We start from the raw sequence: 21,658 nt of genomic DNA on the forward strand, positions 1-21,658 counted from the left end.
CTAGTAATGGTGGCGATCTGCGATTTTTAGCGGTACTGCGACATTTTCGGCAGACAGATCTGACACCTTTACTGAAAGTCGGAACTGGTTACTAAAATTTTTGAATCCCACCACTGAGCATAACCATATTAGTGTAAATGATTTCATTAGCGCAAGCATATATTTCTGCTCCTATCACACCTATATATGTCTATGTGTGTATATACATATAAGTATGTGTGTATATATACCCGTATACACAAGTTCAGATGTTTTGCCTACCTCCAAAGAACCCAAAAAAACGCTAGCGCCAAAAAAAAAAACAAAAACGCCCAGGTGTGTTGTTGCCGCCATTTTTTGGGGGTTTTTGGAGGCAGGCAAAACATCTGAACTTGTGTACAGTACCACTATACACAAGTTCAGATGTTTTTCCTGACTCCAAAGAACCCAAAAAAATGCCCAAAAAAAACGCCTGTTATTTTGAGGGGACAGCAAATTTACACTGTTATACAAGCTGTACACTCACTACTTTACATTGTAGCAAAGCGTCATTTCCTCAGTGTTGTCACATGAAAAAATATAATAAAATATTTACAAAAATATTAGGGGTGTACTCACTTTTGTGAGATAGCTCTTTGCCTACCAGAACTCTGCTATACCAGCTGTGTGCCCAGCCCTGTGTTACAGACTTAGCCCTTAGCCTACAAGAACTCTGCAATCCCTGCTGTGTGCCACCTGTGTTTCAATAAAAGCCTTGTATGTAAGCCTGCTCTCCATTCGTGTTCTATTTTACCCTCACCTCTGTCACACTTCCCTAAAACATCTTTTCACCCCACTGTAATACAAGCATCAACAGAGTGGAAACTCTGCTCTGAATTTAGGAGCAGTGCAGCATTGTTGCCACTCCATCACAGAAAGCTGCATTAGGTGGACTTCGCTGGCAGGATGAAGAGGTATTTGTGGGACTAAGAACTGGCAGATGGGACTGTGACGGGAGTCACTTTGGTTTGGGGGCCCATGGAATCCAGCTTACCTTAGAGAGGTTGGGAAACCCCTGTCTCAGCTCCTTAGGTCCTTCTTATGTGTAAGTCACCCTGTATCTACAAACCCAATTCCAAAAAAGTTGGGACACTGTACAAATTGTAAGTAAAAAAGGAATGGACTAATTTATAAATCTCATAATTGTATATATTTTATTCACAATATAATATAGATAACATATCCCATCTGCTTACCAGAGGGATTGCAGGTAAATCTTCCATAATACTTTATTGGAGGTATTCAAATGGGGTTTACAGAAAGAAAAAAAAAGAAGAATAACATGGAAAGACAGGAATTACATGGGCCCACAGGCCTGGCGAAATACAAACATAACATAACTGTATGGGTGGTTTAACTGTTGACCAATATATATGGTGAACGAACATTGTGTAACAAAACAAAACCCTGATGTGGTCACCCGTAAAGGACAGCGGTTAGTATCAGGGGATAGGTATATATGTTGTACTTCTGAGGTGGGGGGGGGGGGGTCCTGTTTAAAGAGATGTCAAGCCCAGGTTGGAGTTGACAGTAATGTGGGTTGGGTTGGTTTTTGAAATAAGGGTTATTTAGTAGTGCAGTGTGGTAACGGTTGGGGAGGGGTCAAAGGGGTGGTGAATTTTGTAACATGGTGTCGTCACATTTTTAAAGGGAGTTGTCAGGGTTGACTGACCTGCTGTCAGCCTTGGTAGATATGTCGGTTGGTTCAGTATAGTGATGGAGTGTGTTAGGTACGAAGGTAAGGGGGAAATTGGGGGAGAGGAGGTTGAGCGGTGGGGGTAGGGGGTGTTTAAGGTAGTGTGTGTGGAAGTAGTAGGGAATAGGAGTGGGGTAGGCCGAAACGGGGGGGGGGCATTTGCCTCCATCTATACCCTGGACGTATGGCCCACACTCAACGACTCCCGGATTCCAATGGAATGTGGAGTGGTAGAAGGATATCGGTAAAAGGTTAAGAGGAGTTCTGGGTCTTGCCCTTGTTCATTAAGGTTTGGGATCCATGATTTGGATATATTCAGAGGTGGTTCTAAATTGATACCAACAACACCAAAGGTTGGTGTGTTTGTAGATATTGTCGTCCAAAATGGCTATGAGTTCTTCCATTTCAGCTATTGTATCGATTCTTCGAAACCAGTCCTTGACTGAAGGAGCGCGTGTTTTGCCCCATAGGAACGGGATATACATATTGGCAGTGTATAGCATGTGCATGGTTAGAAATTTGAAGTAAATGCGCCCTGCCGTTGGGGTGTGGTGTAAGAGTTATTGTACGGGGGAGAATTCTAATGTAAACGGAGAACTTCTTGAGAGTGTGGTTTGTACTTCCTTCCAAAACTTTTGAATGATGGGGCATGACCACCATTTGTGGATAAGATGCAGGTAAATCTACATTGTTCACTGCCTACCAGAGAGCAGGATCTGTTAGTGAGGTCTGCTCAATGTGCTCAGGTACAACTCATTCTGTCTGCAGAGTGTTTCACACTGGTCCAATAGGGAGGCATGTTGGACAGTGGGAGGAAACCTGAAAAATGAGTGCACAGGTGTTTGATATAGCCCTGGGGATTTGGTAGAGGAAAGTGCCTCAGTGCATGCTGGAATACATAAAATAAATGCCAGGATCACATGTGCTTGGGGCCTTTTGTCTAGATAGCGGAGTCTCGGAGGGAGGGGGCGGCTGCCTCCTCCTCTGTAGAGGTACCATGCGGCCTCGGGGGTCGACCTGAAGGCCTAAGGAGTGTTAGAGAGGAACTGAACCCAGAGGTGAAGTTGACTGAAAGGGGATACACTGGGGGATCTGATTCTGCAGTACAGTGAGTACAGATCTGTGTCAAGGGGCCTGACCTGAGGGGGGGCCACCACTGCAGCTAGAAGAGTCAGCGGACAGGTGTCAGTAAAGGGGATGTTAGTGAGTGTCCTGAAGAGAATATACCGTATTTTTCGCCGTATAAGACGCACCGGCGTATAAGACGCACCCAATTTTAAAGGAGGAAAATCTAGAAAAAAAAGATTCTGAACCAAGTACTTTCAATGCGGAGTGCCCACAGCCTGCCCCCTTTCATTGTGGAGTGCCCACAGCCTGCCACCTTTCAATGTGGAGTGCCCCCTTTCAATGTGGAGTGCCCCCTTTCAATGCGGAGTGCCCGCTTTCAATGCGGAGTGCCCACAGCCTGCCCCCTTTCAATGCGGAGTTGTTTCTTAAATATTTATTGTATATGTCTAAAGGTTCTGTCGCTAAATGAATTTTTATTTTACTATCGTTGTCTATGGGCATTCCATTTTGTTACATTATTCTCTATGGGCATTCCATCTTCATGTTAAAGTCTATGGGCATTCCTTTCTGTCATTCCTTTTAGTATGTCCCGATGATTTGTGTCCCTCCTCGCTTGCAGTGTTCCGTCTTGTGGTGGGATGTACCACTCGCACACTGCAGTGTAGGGGGGATGATTCCGGTGCATTATCTGAACCCGGTATAAGCGGAGATTTTCCTCTGGGTAGAGCACACACGGTTGTGGCAGAATATAGAGCCCTGTGGGTAGGACCCCCCCCGGGCGGTCATGTATGTGTTGTGTATAGAGTAGTAGAGAAGAAGGAGTAGAGGTTCCCCCGGTCAGTGGCGCAGTACGTTGTTCCGGTGAGGGGGAGTCTAGCAGTAGAGCCGGTGTGTGTGTGTACTGTACACCTTGTGACAGCTGTGTTTGGTGCTGAAGGGACAGGAGCGGAGTGTCCGGACTGAGGTATCGGAGGGCACACAGCCCGGGACCGGTAAACCTCCCTCCCCCCTATCCCCCTTGTGAGCGGCTAATGGTGAGCTTCCAGTGACTGACAGTCCCCTTTGTCCTAGGTGCGGAGTACATGGAGACCTGTGCCCCCTCCTCCCTCCCTCTCCCCGGGGGTCAGCCTGCCATGCACTGATCTCTCTCCCGGGACATAAATGATAGAGGATACCATGACTCTGCTGTCTCTGCTGGGGAGGATCATGCGGTACTTCTTACTCAGACCGGAGACCCTGTTCCTGCTGTGTATCAGCCTGGCCCTGTGGAGCTACTTCTTCCACGTTGATGGGGGGGGGGGGCGGACAGAACGATCGTGCGGGTCACTCGGCTCAGACAGTCAGTCTGAGTGAGGATAACTACCAGTAGTCGCTGCAGGGCAGAGCGTGAGGCGCGAGCGGGGGGCGTGGCAAGGACTCCACTTCTGGCTCCGGAACTGGCAGGCAAATGTGTATTTGCCGTATAAGACGCACCAACTTTTCCCCCCCAGTTTTGGGGAAGAAAAAGTGCGTCTTATACGGCGAAAAATACGGTAGTTCACCAAGTCTATTGCTGGAGAGAAAAGAGCAAGGAGACTTAACCCTTTCCATACATGTGGCAATATGGATTACGCAGTGCAGCTGCTTCCACAAGCAACCTGGTGAAGCCAAGTGAGAATTGTCCTTATCCCTTATGAATAGTTCCAGTTGGAGTATCCCACTATTCCCTTCTCCCATCCAAGTTCAAAAATAAACACTATAAACCAATACCCCTGGATTGTTTATTGAGCGAGGAGCCATCGGGAGTAAGGAGGTTTGTGTGTACCCTAGGTAACTGTATGATTTTAATCAAAGAAGGACGAGAAGTCATCATACAGCAAGCCCTACGGGGACAGTGCTACAAGTGGAAGGGCAAATTCCTACTTTAGACTAGTATTTCTCATAATTTTTCCAGTCAAGGCACCCTTTATATTATGCACAATCTCGAGGCTCTCCCCATTCTAAATTGTAAAAAAATATAAAAACCAAACTAATAATTTTATGTAGTGCAAGTTCTATACATGTAGAACACCCAATATTAGAGGTGATTTATGTTGGCTGTCTGACTGATATTTCAGCATTTCTTCCTCATTTTAAGCGCTGGAAGCGCTGGACGGCCGAACACCTGGGCACACCCGATGAGCTGATCGTGAACAGGTGTTCGGCCGTCCAGCGCTTCCGCGTTCCACGGACCAAAACCACCTAACCGGAAGTGACAAATGACGCTGTGTTGCCGCTCTACGCGTTTCGTCACTGCAACGACATCTGGGGCGGTGCCATTCTACGCACTCCCGTTGTTTATATAGGCCTCCATATCTTAGTGACCTTATTGTTTACCTCCACCATATTGGTAACCTTTTTGAAGTCACCTGCACCCGGCTAACTGGCACACAGATTGGTTTACATAGCACAAGTGCACTTTAATTAATTTCTGCTTCAACTAAATAGAATACAGATCATTTCAATAGCACTAGGCACTTTCTGTTATATTTTTTTTGCACATCTTCTTTGCCTAAAAGCCAAACCTTCTGAGCACAGAGCACTTTTAATACCATTTAAGATTATTATAATCTATATACTTTCTGCACAAATTGGTTTGTGCAAGGTGGTAGCGCCAAAGACCAACAAATCCTGAAACCCCATTTACCTTTTACCCTAGTGGTAAGTTGGAGGCAGCACAACCACCTGTTCCATTTATGTTCAAGTATTAGTGTTACTTACACATTCCGTAGGTTTGAGAATATCATCTTTGATGAAACTAGTCAGGTCACGGCGTGCTGACGTCACACCTACGCATTTGTCTACGAAGGACGGGCGAGCGGAGCCGTCCGGCCGGCGGCTGTTACCTTCCTTCTACCCACGTATTGTCATCTGATGTTTGTAAGTGCAACTTTTATGTTTTGAATAAATTATCGTTGGATTTTATGCCATGGCTCTCCCCTCCTTATTCCTCGGTTAACCTGCACTACTTCCTGAGCCTTGGTTGGATGAGTCCTATTGGAGTTTAGCCCGATGTTACTTTGAACCCCCGCTCATATACCACCTGGAGTCGGTAAGAGTACCCATCCTTACTGGTGCCCTCTTGGTTGCATGATCGGGACCCTTTATCTCTACATGCTTATATATTAGTCCATCTGGTAAGCGGACAATCACACTGGGGAGACTATCTGAATTTCCTCTTGCTATATCTGGTAAGGGGTATCTACTCAGTTTGGTGGTGGTTGTCACTCTTTCACAATCTAATTACCACATTCAGCACTGGAATTCCAGTTTCACACATTTCGGGTGTCATTACCTATTGTTTTTGGTTTTACGCTATGGCGTTTGCCCTTTTTTTCTTTTTTATATAATACCCATTTCTGGAGATTTGCATCACAAGAGTGCAGGCTTGCTGTTCATTCTTTGAGACCTGGTGGAGTCATCATACCACATTTTGGCTACAAAATCTGTCACTTCTGGTAAGCGGTACCTGCACAGGTCACAACCTATTTGGTGCATCTACTCCTTATTCCATTATCGGTTTACACTATGGTGTTGTTTTTTTTTTTTTTTTCATCAATGTTTCACTGAGGAGAACCATATTGGAGTCCTTTGAAGTTTACCGCGTCTCACTTTTGAAGATACTTGCCTTCACCCATTTGGCTCTTTATTGTTTGGAATCTGGTAAGCGGTACCTACACAAGTGTCATCACTTTACATTTACATTTATGGACATTCATATGGACTGTTTCAATTTCTAGCGCAGCTTGTTTTTTATATTTTTACTTTTGGGGTGTTGGTCGCACTTGAAGTTGCTGCTTCTGTTTGAATTAGCGCAGTTGTTTTTTCTTATATTCTATTTGTGTCAATATTGCCTGGTATTTACCTCTACCTTGACTAAGGCCCCTGTTCCAGCTGAGGGAAAACAGCCTCAAAGCATGATGCTGCCACCACCATGCTTCACAGTGGGTATGGTGTTCTTTTGGTGATGAGCACTGTAGGGATGATCGAACTTTTGAAAAGTTCGGTTCGGCCAGAACATCCGAACTTCTCGAAAGTTCGGCCCGGATTTCAGAACCCCATTGAAATCAATGGGACCCGAACTTCGGTAATCAAAAAACACATTTTTTAAGCCCTAAAACCCAATAAATGCCCCTAAAAAGTACCTAGGGTTCTGGGTCATGCCCCATTAACTATTAATCACACAAAAAAAAGTTCTTAAAAGTTGTCATTTTTGATAAAAAAGCCAATTATTGAAAAAAAAAGAGAGATTTTTTTATTTTGACTTTGGATTTAGTATCTGGGGGGTCTAAAAGGTGTGCATGTGAAGTTTCAGCTCTGTAGCATGTCCAGAACCATGAAAAAAAAAAGATAATAAATTTTCAGTAGAACAGGGATGTGGGAACCCTCCTTTAACACCTATATGATCTTTTTTTCTGGTTCTGGACATGCTACAGAGCTGAAACTTCACAGGTACACTTTTTAGACCCCCCCCCCCCCCCCCCAGACACAAAATCACACAAAAAAAGTTCTTAAAAATTGTAATTTTTGATAAAAAAAAAAGCCAATTATTGAAAAATTAAAAAAAAAAAAAGAGATTTTTTTATTTTTACTTTGGATTTAGTATCTGGGGGGTCTAAAAAGTGTACATGTGTAGTTTCAGCTCTGTAGCATGTCCAGAACCATAAGAAAAAAAGATTGTTTGTATTAGAAAACTTTCAGCACAGGAGGTTGGCTTCGCTGCTGTAACACCTTGCCGGTTTAAGCAGGCATTTTTTTGGGTTCTTTGCAGTCAGGAAAAACATCTGAACTTGTGTATAGTGGTACTGTGCACAAGTTCTGATGTTTTGCCTGCCTCCAAAAACCCCCAAAAAATGCCAGCAAAAACACACCTGGGCATTTTTTTTTTTTGACGCTAGCGTTTTTTTTGGCATTTTTTTGGGTTCTTTTGAGGCAGGCAAAACATCAGAACTTGTGTATAGTGGTGTATATACACACATACATATATTTATATACACACCTAGACATATATAGGTGTGATAGTAGCAGAAATATATGCTTGCGCTAATGAAATCATTTACAGTAATATATTTCTGCTACTATCACACTGTATTACTGTAAATGATTTCATTAGCGCAAGCATATATTTCTGCTACTATCACACCTATATATGTCTAGGTGTGTATATAAATATATGTATGTGTGTATATACACCACTATACACAAGTTCTGATGTTTTGCCTGCCTCCAAAAACCCCCAAAAAATGCCAGCAAAAACACACCTGGGCATTTTTTTTGATGCTAGCGTTTTTTTTGGCATTTTTTTGGGTTCTTTTGAGGCAGGCAAAACATCTGAACTTGTGTATAGTGTAATATATATACACACATAATTATATGTATATAGACACCTAGCCATATATAGGTGTGATAGTAGCAGAAATATATTACTGTAAATGATTTCATTAGCGCAAGCATATATTTCTGCTACTATCACACCTATATATGTCTAGGGGTATATATACAGACATATATGTGTATATATACCCCCTATACACATGTTCAGATGTCATGTCTGACATCAAACATGTCCTCAAAAAAGCACTGGCAGTGGCAGCCCCTGCAGCATGAAAAATGCTTGGCTGGTGAGAAGCCATATTCCTGTCCCGAAGCAATTCAGAGAAATGATCATTTCTCTATAGCGGTCACCCTGCTATGGAAGGGTTTTGTCACCCTGCCATAGCAGTCACTGCCAGTTAACCCTACACTACACTACGGTCCCCTTACACTTAACACTTTCCCTACAGAAACAAAATTTTTGAAGCTAACTAAAGTGTAAAGGAGCACTCTAACTACACTAGATATCCCTTTCCTCACACTAATAAATGCTAAATGACACTTTTAAAGTAAAATTAACAGAACTGCTTCCACTCTCTTTCATGTCCAGTATAACAATGCTAGGAATATGGCGGGGGCGATCTTATATACTGGGGGGCGTATTCACTAATGATTGGTCTAGGGACCCCCTAGTCACTCCAATCACATTCCTAGCATTCTCCTGCCCCCTCAATTGGCTTTTGCTAATGGTTCTGGTCCAATCACAGGCTTTTAAAGCCCATTTCCTGAAGCATTGCATTTTGGTCGGTTCTGGTTGCCGAATTCCGAACTTTTTGGGCAAAAAGTTCTAAATTTGGTCGAACCTCGAACACCCAATGTTCGTGCCGAACCGATGGTGGACCCGAACCGTTCGATCATCCCTAATGAGCAGTGTAGTTTTTGCGCCAAACATATCTTTTGAAATTATGGCCAAAAAGTTAAATCTTGGTTTCATCAGACCATAACATATTTTCCCATGTGTTTTTGGAAGACTTCAGATGAGTTTTTGCAAAATTTAGCTTGGATGGTTTTTTTTTGGTAAGAAATTGCTTCCGTCTTGCCACTCTACCCCATAGCCCAGACATCTGAAGAATACGGGAGATTCTTGTCACATGTACTACACAGCCAGTACTTGCCAGATATTCCTGCAGCTCCTTTAATGTTGCTGTAGGCCTGTTGGAGGCCTCCCTGACCAGTTTTCTTCTCGTCTTTTCATCAATTTTGGAGGGACATCCAGTTCTTGGTAATGTCACTGTTTTACCTTTTTTTCTCCACTTAATGATGACTGTCTTCACTGTGTTCCATGGTATATCAAATGCCTTGGAAATTATTTTGTACCCTTCTTCTGACTGATAAATTTTAAAAATTAAAACCCCTTTGATGCTTTGGAAGCTCTCTGCAGACCATGGCTTTTATGGTAGGATGTGACTAAGAAAACATCAGGAAAGACCTACTAGAACAGCTGAACTTTATTTGGTGTTAATCAGAGGCACTTTAAATGATGGGAGGTGTGTACTGACTCCTATTTATAGGCGTGCACACAGGGTGTGCCAGATGTGCCTGGGCACACCCTAATCACCCTGTGTGGCGCAGTTTCCCCATAAAACCCTAATATTTCACAAAAGCCCCCTAATGGGACTCCTAAAAAAATTTGGAGAAAAGGAATAAAAATAATAAAATTGTCAAAAATAATAGCCATAAAAACAACTGACACCATCCACTGCCCTACTGACACCAATCCCTGCCCTACCCACACTGTCAGTATAAAATTTACATGCAAACACAAATGTGTTTGAGCTTTGAGGTGCACACCCTAATACAATAGGCCAGTGAAGGCGAACCTTGGCACCCCAGATGTTTTGGAACTACATTTCCCACGATGCTCAACTAGACTGCAGAGTGCATTAGCATCATTGGGAAATGTAGTTCCAAAACATCTGGGGTGCCAAGGTTCGCCATCACTGCGCTGTGCACACCTATACATGAGTTTGAATGTGATTGCTTAATTCTGAACACAGCTACATCCCCAGTTATAAGAGGGTGTGCACACTTATGCAACCACATTATTTTAGTTTTTTAGTTTTACTTCCCCCCTAACAGGTTTTAGTTTGTTTTTCCATTGAGTTGTACAGTTTATAGGTCACATTAAAGGTGGAAAAAAGTTCTGAAATCATTTATCTTTGTCTCATTTTTTTACATCAGAAAACCCTGACATTTTAACAGGGGTGTGTAGACTTTTTATATCCACTGTATACATGCAGATAATGCACTTACTTAGACCTCTTGATTTGCTTGGGGCCCTACACATGATATATAGCAGCTTTCTCAACCAGGGTTCCATGTCTTCTCAAGATGTTGCTAGGACATCCTTGAGCTGTGGCCAATTGACCCTCCATCTGATGGCGATTGGATAGTTTAGGGCGGGGATCCTCAAACTATGGCCCTCCAGCTGTTGCGAAACTATACATCCCATGAGGCATTGGAAAACTCTGACATTCACAGTCTTGACTAGGCCTGATGGGAATTGTAGTTCCTGAACAACCGGAGGGCCGTAGTTTGAAGACCCCTGGTTTAGGGTTTGACTCCAATACACTACTGTAATGATCTTTTTAGCTATCTGTATCCAAATATAATTTTTGTTTGTTTTTCCCTAAGCCCGCATTCACACTGCAGCGGCACGACTCTGTACTACTTCGGGGGCGACCTGTGAAGTCCGGTGCACCGCGACTTTGGTGTGACTTGCACGGACTTCATATAATGAATGTCTATGCAAGTCGCTCCAAGGTCGCCCCGAAGTAGTACAGGATCCCTTTTCTAAATTGTGTCGCTCCTATTAGAACGGGTCCTGTAGCAGTCAATGGACCGCGACTTGTCAGGCTGATAGCAGTGTGAATGGAGCCTATAGATATAGGTGCTGTTGACTTAGCAAATGAATAATAGTAAATCAAGTGAGCCTGTTTTCACTTTGAATACCCAATCATGTGCGAAGGAAATTTTTAAAAATGGCGTTTTGCTAGCACATGATTGGTTGACATAAGTGAACAGCTTCATTTTATTTACTAAACTCAGTGCACATTCAGTTTGCTCAATAAATAGTTTGGTAAATCAACCAATCATTTTTTTTTTTCTGAAATAAAGAAAAGAATCATTGATATCTTTCAAAAGCAGCATAGATTATTTTATTCTTGAAATTAAAAGCAGACCAAATGCAAGGTAAGGAAAGCCAATATAGTAAAGCCGGCACACGCGTTTCAGCCCAAATAGTGCCTTAGTCATAGCGAGGCATGGAAAGGATATCCAGCATTTCCACTCTCACACAATTGGATAGATACCCCAGTTGGCGATTCCACAATGGTTGTTACGATTTCTGGCCATTTTGCCGTACCCTGCCTCGCCCCATGTTTTGCCCCAGCTGCAAAGAACATATAGAAATAATATTAGAGATGCAGACGTTTGGCACACTGTTTGAATATTTTGCACAGAACTCTAGTAGAATGCTGCTTTTAAAGTGGTGCTATCTCCGGCTGTCCCGATCTACCACTCTGAATGCCTCCTCTTTAGTAGACATCATGTGACCAACTAGGTACTTGGTCACGTGTTTTTTGAGGAAAGAGAAGGAGGCGCAACACCTAGTGCATTACCCGTGGTCACCATATAAAATGTTTTATCAAAATGCCAAATGCATACTCACAGACAAGAAGAATGTAAAATCGCATTAAAAGATTCCACCACACATGGAATGGAACACGTCCTGTAAATGAGACCGCTAACACATTTCGGGAGTCAAGCTCCCTTCATCAGAGCTGGTCATATCAACAGAGGAGTTTGCTGTTGATATGACCAGCTCTGATGAAGGGAGCTTGACTCCCGAAACACTAGGTGTTGCGCCTCCTTCTCTTTCCTATATGTATCCTAGTTGGAGTTCCCCGCCTGAGGAGAGCAGCACACCGGTCTTCCCCTTCGGAGTGAGCGCTTGGCTGAATTGATTGTGACGTGTTTTTTGAGGCTATAGTTAGTATTTTAGGACTGCTGTTATCGTTGCTGTTTTTCAGACAGTAGGGAGGGCAGTTCGATGAAAGCTAAACTTTAATCACTTAAGGACCGGAAGATTTTGCTGCTTAATGACCAAGCCCTATTTTGCGATTCGGCCCTGCGTTATTTTAACGGACAATTGCGCGGCCGTGCGACGCTGAACCCAAATAAAATTGACGTCTTTTTTTTCCCACAAATAGAGCTTTCCTTTGATGGTATTTGATCACCTGTGCAATTTTTATTTTTTGTGCTATAAATAAAAAAAAACGACAATTTTGAAAAAAATAAAAAATTTTCACATTCTGCTATATAACATTCCCCAAAAAATACATTTAAAAATCAAAATTTTTTTAACGTTTTAGGCCAATTTGTTTTTTGCTACATATTTTTGGTAAAAAAAAATCGCAATAAGCATATTTTGATTTTGGTTTGCGCAAAAGTTATTGCGTCTACTAACTACGAGAAAGATTTATGTCATTTTTATTGTTTTTTTTTTTTTTTTTACTAGTAATGGTGGCGATCTGCAATTTTGTGCGGGACTACGACATTGGGGTGGACAGATCGGACCCCTAACTGACATTTTTGACACTTTTGGGGGTACCAGTGACATTACTACAGTAATCAGTGCTAAAAATATGCACTGTTACTGTAATAATGACAGTGGCAGGGAAGGGGTTAACACTATGGGTGATCAAGGGGTTAAATGTGAGCCTAGGGGAGTGATTCTAGCTGTGGGGGGGCATGGCTTGTGAAACGACCATAGAGACATGCGATCCTATATAGCAGGATCATATGGTCTCTGTGATCATTGTAGGCACAAGGACGGACGGCTGTGTTTACATCAGCCGTCCGTCCTTCTCTGTCAGTGGGGGGGGATCGCCGGTGTGTGGCGGCAATCGGAGCCGCCTGATGCGCGCACTGGCTCCCCGGCTGACGAGCGGGGGTGGGAGCACGCCGCCTGAGAGCGAGCGATGTAGTACTACGTCGCTTTGCCCACGAGCGGCTTCCTGCGGCAGTAAATCTGCGGCGGGCGGTCGTGTAGTGGTTAAAAGTAGGAGTGGATAAATTTACTAATACAGTCAAGTAACCTCTCCTACGAAAAAGGATCATATGGAATCTAAACCTAGCACCTTCATAAAATGCAGGGGCCAACTGGCAACTTTTGGCCCAGGGGGCAAGTACAGGCCCATGGCGCAGTGACTCCGCCCCCTACTATTCCTCTTCCCGGCCTTCTCCTGACCCCCATTCCAGGCTGAAGCTTTGCTCCAGGTACTCTCTACTCACCGGCCGAAACTGGGTTCCCGACCTGGTCAGTAGGGGGCAGTTGGGGGGAGCTAGGACAGCTTGGTCAGGGCTGCCTAGGGGAGGAGAGCGTCCAGTGGGGCATGGAACAGACCTCTGCTCAGACACAGTTTACACCATCGATGCTGGGGGGGAGGTCTGGGCTCCATCCTTGTCTTCATCCCACACTCAGTAGGTCAACAGTGGGGATTTTCTACTTCTCTTCACCAGGAATCCTTTAGGCATGTCTGTGGCAGAAGCGGTGCAGCAGAGTGGTCCAGGGGGCCAATTGCCCCCCTGCCCCCTGGCCTAGTCCTTCCCTGATAAAATATGTGCCCAATACCCAATCCTACATGATATTCTCCTGTTTCACTACTCAGCTAGGCAGAGCGAGGTAAGTGGCAGTTGTAGCAATTGAGGAAAAGAAGCCGCTCAGGTGAGACTGAATAACCGGTGCTGATCAGATCCGCCGTCCAGAAACAGTGCAAACTAAGAAATTGGACCTTTTGGAAAAATAAATTGGACCACACTCGGAAATATGAAATCAAAACTGTTCTTTATTCCTCATCGAATCCAAACAGACAGTGCATTGAGAGACATGTTAGGTTGACGCGTTTCACGATATAGATAATAAGATATAGATAATAAGCGATTATCTATATCGTGAAACGCGTCAACCTGACATGTCTCTCAGTGCACTGTCTGTTTGCATTCGATGAGGAATAAAGAACAGTTTTGATTTCATATTTCTAAGTGCCAGTTGTACCTTGTTAGATAAGATTTTTTTTTTCCTGGTTCAGACCTGTTGACACATACCGATAGTCAGGAGAGTCTAGCACAAAAACCTTATAGCGGCATGATAATTGTGTAATCATTTAATCCACCAACACTATAGTTCTCATTTAAATATTTTCACTTTACTGTATTTGTAGAATGTATACCTGTTTTTAAACAGCCAGTAGTCATCTCCATTTGTTTTATCGTATCCAACTACCACTACTGCATGGACAAATTTCTCTGGGCGACAGTTAGGGTCATAGTACACACCTAGTACACAAATAGAAAGTATGTATGTAAAAAAGGTCTGATTATACATTTGTTCATAATAAAGACAGGAAATGTAAATGTATTGATATACTATATGACCAAAAGTATGACAAAAAGCTGACAACCCCTCAACGATGTTGAGTTCTGATGTTTCCAATGAAGGGTACTGTTAATGTAACATCATAAAAATACATTTTAGGCAATGGTGTGCATCCAACTGCAGGAACCCATTCCTATCCTATTGTGTCCCTAATTCAATTTAGTGTTGTGGATGGGCTGTAACCAACCTGAGCGGTTATCTAACCCATCTGGGCTATGCAGGTTTACCCTAAGCCTGGTGGGGTTGATTGGTTCCACTTGTATCAAATCAAGGCCAACTCTCAGGGTTATAAATGACCATTTGCCCCCCCCCCCCTATATATATATATATATATATATATATATATATATATATATATTTTTTTTTTTTTTTTTTACTTTTATTTCCTCCCTTTGCCCCTCCATTTCCCCTGCAGTCTCCTCTCTGTTGCGTCCCCCCATTACACACCTGCTCAGCCCAACAACTGTCCAAACTTCAGCTAAGCTAACCACATTCCCTGTCTCCCCGTGCTCTCTACGTTTGACTTTTCCCCAAGGCCCCTTTCACACAGTACAGATCCGCCTGTCCGTTTTTTTGGCGGATCTGAACGGTCTCCCTATGCATCCCTATGGGGCATCGGATGTCAGCGGAGACATGTCCGCTGACATTCGATCCCATCCGTCAAATCTGGACGGATGGAAACCCCGACGGTCCGTTCCCATCCGATTTCCCCCATAGAGATGCATGGGGAACTGACAGCTGTGTCTCCGAACACAGCGCGGAGACACAGCTGTCATCCGCCTGCTCAGCGTGGGATCGGTGGATCGATCCCCCGCTGAGAAAAACGGACTCCGTCCGACGGACGTAGTGTGTGAAAGGGGCCTTATTCGGCCTACTTGTTGACTTTCACTTATTACTCCCATCTGCCAGCAATCACAAATAGCATTCCAAACCCAACTATGGTGGCTGATCCACGGACTCAGACACAGCTTGTTCCCTATGGGGGTGTCCGGACCTCGGATGGGCCATCAAGCCATAATAAGCACCCTTGATGTCACGCCTCTGGAAGGTTTTACCACCTTCAGGACCAGGCAGTTTGGCACTGCGCTACTTTAACTGGCAATTGCAAGGTCATGCAATGCTATACACAAATTAAATTTATATCCTTTTTTTGACACACACAGAGCTTTCTCTAGTAGTATTTGATCACCAAAATGTATTCTGTTGAAGGTCTTTGGTAAAAAAAAAAAAAATCCCTATTGTGACGGTATTCACCATCACTGGAATTTAAAGACAGATAAGTAATGGTTTGGATTGCTTCATATTTGCCAGCAATATCTCCATATAGAAATATTAAGATTTATTCCCATTTACCATGAAATCTGTAATTCCTAAATGCTGTGTATATTACATATCTTTCAATGTCAGCAAGGTTTTCCTTTTGTTTGTGTATTGGGAATGTGGATTGCCCTGTCTCATTGTAAGTGCTAATGACCTCCCATTGTTCTGTGTCTGGCTATTGTGTACATTGATTGCCCCCTGGGGGCTTCTGTCTCATTGCACATGGCAGTCCTTCTGGTCAAGCTATCGGACCAATCCCTACTGACTCATTTTCAAGTCCTCATTTGCATGGCTAAGGAGGACCTGAAGGAGACCACAGGTACTTTACAATTGACCAATAGGAAAGCGGTTGTTGGGGGCGGGATGTTCCAAATTCTGTATATAAGTCTTGTTCAATAAAGTTGTTTAGAGTTCCTTCACCTCAATCTAGAGTTCTGTCTCTTATTGGGGGAATCTGCTGCAAGGGATTGCTATGTCCTCCATACTCCCTTGGATAATCCCTAAGCTCTTGTAAGAGCTTGTAATAGAGCTTGTTCTGCTGCACTCTCTGGGGAAAGAGAGGTTCACCCACAGGAACCTGGAGCCTGGTCGTAGGTCCAGGGTGGGTAGGAGATTGCGAGACCCTAACCAAGCTGCGGCGGTTCGTGGGGTCTGAAGTGGGTACGGTGTCTGGTGGAGTGCTTGGAGCCCTCGGGAAGCACTAGGAGCATCTGTCAACGGAGGTACCCGGTCCGGGGTGCCCTGATCCGTTACACCTATAAATATATATTTATTGAACTATGGTATAAATACTGAATTTTTTTTTTTTATACTAGTAATGGGGGGTGATCTGTGACTTATAATGGGACTGCAGTAGTGCAGTGGGAAAAATGCCACTAACTTACGCTGGGGGGGGGGGGTTAACTAACTACCACTAATACAGTGACCAGTGATAATACTATACACTGTCACTGTACTAATGACACTGGCTGGGAATGGGCTAACATCTAGGGATTAAATGTGTGCCTACCAAAGTTTAGTGTGTGTACTGTGTGCTGCTTTTACTAAGCAATGCGCTGGTTTTATCTCACTGCAGGGAGAAAAAAAAATGGAACATTGCTGCTGTATGAAAAGAGCCCTGTGTTGTTTACCAACACAGAACTCTCTTCTGTCATTCGCTGAGCCCATCGGCTGGGAACCACTGATTCGTTTGTGCTGCAGCGTATGACAGTACAGTCTTTTGGGAGTATGCGAGCAGACCCAGAGAAAGCTACGATGTACAGGTAAAAGTACTACAGCAGGTCGGCAAGCAGATATCTGACCCAGCCCTTCTCTGAGGAGCTGTATTCAGAGGTTTGGCTTGGGGAGATGATAAATGTTTTAGAGTTCCTTTCCAGAGCAGGTTTTTTACCCTTTCTGCACTCTGCGGATCTTCCCTGGGGTTTATTGGTTCTGTCTGTTGCTGGAAGAGGTTTCAGGAGGCAATGCAGGAGGGTCAACTCTCTGGGTTATAAAGATATCTGACCCAGAGAATCTCTGAAGAGCTGTTTTTGGACGTGTGATTTGGGGAGATGATAAATGTCTAGAAACACCTTTCCAGAACTTTCTTGCCCCTGGTGCCTCCACTTGTGAGAATGCCTATGCAAAGGACTTCGGCTTCAGCCTTGCCCCATTCCAAGGCATGGGCTCAAGGGCCAAGAACTTGAACTGAAGCTAGGATGATGTTCAGAAGGAAGCTGGATTGGAAAAAGTATCTTCTTGCTGTAGAATATCACAGAGGAGCTAGTACTAGCTACCTGTTGTACAATATAAGAAGAAATTTCCCACAGATTATGGTATTTCAACTGCTTCCAAAAGGGGACAAAAAGCCAAACTTATTCATTGCAACTAAAGAAAGATGTGCAGGGCTGCTGTTAGAAATCGCGGGGCCCCGTACAGACTACCTGGCAGAAAATATTAAAGATATATTTAGCTAAAATTACAACAAAATCACTATTAGCAGACACAAATATAACATAACTCACATAATTCCTGCTAAATCTAAAAAAAAAAAAAAAGTCAATGTTAATAAATAAAAATGAAGATGAGATGCAAAAAATATACAGGCTGGGCAGTTGGAGCTCCATCGTGATCAGAGAGACAAAGGGAGAGAAACAAAGTTACAAATAAACCCCTGAGCAGAGATAACATTAGAGCCAGTGCTGGGAGGGGGATTAGTGAGGGACAACTGTCTCTTTCTCAGCAGATAAAAGCTGATAGCAGGGAGAGGGACAGATCAGATTCAGGTGCTGGAGGAAGATTTCTGTTTTTGTTGTCCATCACTAATCCCCCTCTCTGTGTGGGCCCCCCTGTGTGCTCGGGCCCCCTACAAGAGGGCTGGTGGCCCCCCCCCTATCAGCGGCCCTGAAGATGTGACTGATCTTACAAGATCATACATTTGTCTGGCCATTCTTCTGAATTCAGAATTTATCAGAGGCTGCTCTTAAAGAACCTGCTGCTCACAAGCCAGTTATCCAGGGGGCTAATTAGGATTGGAGCAAGACTCAAGAGAGAAGGGTCACTCACACTGCTGGCACAGCTTTGCCATTTGGAAAGCGCTTACAAGGCGAGACTGCCTGCTCTACTTACCAAGACCTCCTTAAGGTTTCATAAATTTAAACAGAAACTGGCCTGGGCCCAATGCACGATGTATGACATTTCAAATAAACCCAGCATGCTGTTGGCCCATGCCCTCTGCGGGCTTCATAATAGGACGTACATCCCCCATATTGTTTCCTCCTCTGGTCAAGTTGACCACATCGGACTCCATGACTTTGGCATTCTGAACTTTCTACCACGCTTTATATAATATATATTAAGAACTTTTGGACATGAAGTACCTTCCAGCTACCCTGCGAAATATGGAAGAAGCCTTTCGGGTGACCTGGGGACCTTGGCAACATTACGTACACAATAAAGCCTATCTCAATGAGTTCCCTCCAATTGGGTGACTCGTCTTGGCTCACGGATGCCCCTCCCCTGGTGAGTCCCACACTCTATTTCTCCTTTGACCCCCTGCCTACTCCTTACTTTATTCCACCCTCTTTCAGTTTTTCTTCCCTGTCCTCCACTCTCCTTTTCCCCTCTCCCTTCTTCTGTTCCCCCGTTTTCTCTCCCCTTCCCCCTCCCCTCTTAGCATACCTTTTGGTCCTGAAGTGTGATTTTTAGTCCACTATTAGGTCCAGTTGATATTTATAACATGAGGTGCTTGCTTTCTTCCTGCTGTTGTTACCCTGGCTCTAGTTACTTCTACATTATGGAATGCACTCTTTCTCTGGGTTCACTTTAAGAGTCTGTCGTTCTAAACTCTATTACTTGTTTATGTTGGTATTACCCTCTTTTCTACATGATCTTTATGGCAGCTTTGTACTAGTGTACCTGCTTCATCGTCAGATGACGAGTACAAATCATATGTTTTTGTTCTCCCTATCAATGTACACCATGTGATGTCACATTGTAACTTGGCTTCTTGTGTACGCACTGCCAAATGTTCTGTATATATTTTGACTGCCTACTAAAGGAATTACAAAAGGACCTGCTGCGTTCAGTACATCTATCCTCTATTTTAGTGATATTTTTAGGTATCCTCCACCCAGAGGCAGACTGGCAACTTTCGGCCCAGGGGGCAAGTACAAACCAGAGGCCCATGGTGCAGCAACTCAGCCCCCCTCCCACTCTCCCAATCCTCCGCCTGACCCCCATTCCAAGCTGAAGCCCTGCTCCAGATACTCTCTACTTACCATCTGAATCCGGGTTCCCGACCTGGCCAGCAGGGGGTGGTTAAGGCTGGCCGGGGCAGAAGAGTCTCCAGTGGGGCATGAAACTGGCCTCTGCTCAGACACAGTTTACAACATCCATGCTGGGGGGAGGCCTGTGCTTTGTCCTTGTCTTTACCAGCACTCAGTAGGTCAGCGGCAGGAACTTTTTACTTCTCTTCACCAGGAATCCTTTGGGCATGTCTGTGGCAGAAGCTGTGTAGCCTTTTTATGGGGCATCAGAGCGGCCAAGGGGGCAATTGCCCCCCTGCCCCCTGGCCCAGTTCTCCCCTGCCTCCACCCCTAAACCCTCTCTGCTAGAACGAAAATCTGTAGAATAGCCAAATCTTCTCCTCTTGACAAACAGAGCTTTTCTTCATTCTTGACCATTAGGTTATAGCATCACATACAGGAGTGGAACACTAGGCAGAAAAAGAACACAGCACCACCTAAGGGCAGTTAAAGCTGGTATAAGCCCCCCCCCCTTTTTCTGCTATAGGCAATCTAGTTTTTTGCCTATTGTTCAGGAGTAAGGACCTGGTTCCCTGCTGGGACCTGTGATTCCATTGTCTTTTCTTTTCCCCTTTTTTCCTATTTCTGTGATTTTTTTTTTCCTTCCTGCGGAGATCGGATTCTCTTTTCATTAACATGAATGGCCCCCCTGTAGCAGCCTCCTTTGTCATGGTTTACTCAATTTCTTCCTTTCCCGCTATGGCACATTTTACCAGGGTGATTAGTGCCTACTGAGCGTTCTAACATCAGATGTCTGTGTTTCAGGTTTTCCAGGTGGTTACTTGGTCGTCTGTGAGTACCATTAACAAATTTTACAAAGTTGTTGTTTTGGCCTTGTGTTGGTTGCTAGTGGTTCCCTGTCTCCCTGGTGGGGGGTTTCTTTTAGTAGGTTGGCTAGTTTGCCTGTTGGCTCCTATTTTTACCCCCCCCCCTTCAATGAGGCACTGCTTTGGAACATCCCTATGGTCAAGAATGAAGAAAAGTTGTGTCCATCAATGAACATAAGAGAAAATGGGATTTCTATGTTACTCATAGTAAAATCCCTTTTACTGACTTCATTGACCAACACAGCACCCACCCCTTTTACTTGTACTGCTTGGTGACTAACTGGATTGCCTATGGACGAGAGGGGGGGGGGGGGGGGTTATGCCAGCCAGGACTGTCCATAGGCAGTGTTGTTCTTTTTCTGCTTAGTGTCCTACTTCTGTAGGTGGTCAAAAAAAGGAGGAGAAGCTGTGTTCATCAATGAACTCAGGGAAAGGGATTTTACAATAAGTAACTAAAAAAAAAAAAAAATTCCATTTTGGGTAAGCTAGGGTTATAACTAGAGGTACAGAAACAGAAAATGCAGGATGCACTTGGCCAAAAACCAAGACTGAAAATTACAGTTTTTTTACATTTTTTATATTTTGATATATAATTGTATTATATTCGACTTTTTAATTAATATCATGAATTTAAATGGAAATAATTTGTCGGCCATTATTGGCACCTTCAGCACAAGAAAAGCTCAAGAAAAATGTATCTCTTTAAATTCTATGTACGTCTTTACACTGGTCCGTTGTGTTTCCATTGCAGTAGTAAAAATCTTGCTTGCTGCATTTTTGGTAAGTTCGAAAAAAACCACACCAAAAATGCACCTCCCCATTGAAATGCGTTAAAAATGCAGCAAGAACGCATCAATAACACACCCGTGTTATGTTTCTGATCCATTTTTTGACTCACATGACCTAGGAAAAATAAACCATATGGACAGTAAAATCGCACCGAATTTGCGGTAAAATCATGCCATTATCAATATGGCAAAATGCCGATAGGTTTCGCTAGCCAAAATTTCAGTGCATCTCTAGTTATAACCCCTGTCAGTTGTTTTTTCGCCATCTGTGTCCCATTGGGGAGATTTCCCTTCCTGTTCCATAGCCAAAACAGGAAATCATGCAA

General features: G+C 43.8%; 1 protein-coding gene across 1 annotated transcript in view; it reads right to left on the bottom strand.

Annotated features, from left to right (window-relative positions):
- The window catches only part of LOC309569806 (cathepsin S-like), a 71,191-nt gene that overhangs the window by 8,693 nt on the left and 40,840 nt on the right, over positions 1–21,658 (bottom strand). The window contains exons 7-8 of the mRNA XM_082275809.1: positions 14,407–14,512; positions 11,485–11,564 (exon numbers count right to left, since the gene is read on the bottom strand). Coding sequence (XP_082131935.1) covers positions 11,485–11,564; positions 14,407–14,512 — 186 coding nt within the window. The remainder of the gene's footprint in view (positions 1–11,484; positions 11,565–14,406; positions 14,513–21,658) is intronic.

This window comes from Pelophylax lessonae, assembly GCF_965119305.1.
Source record: "Pelophylax lessonae genome assembly, chromosome: 13".
In the NCBI taxonomy this organism is placed as follows: domain Eukaryota; kingdom Metazoa; phylum Chordata; class Amphibia; order Anura; family Ranidae; genus Pelophylax; species Pelophylax lessonae.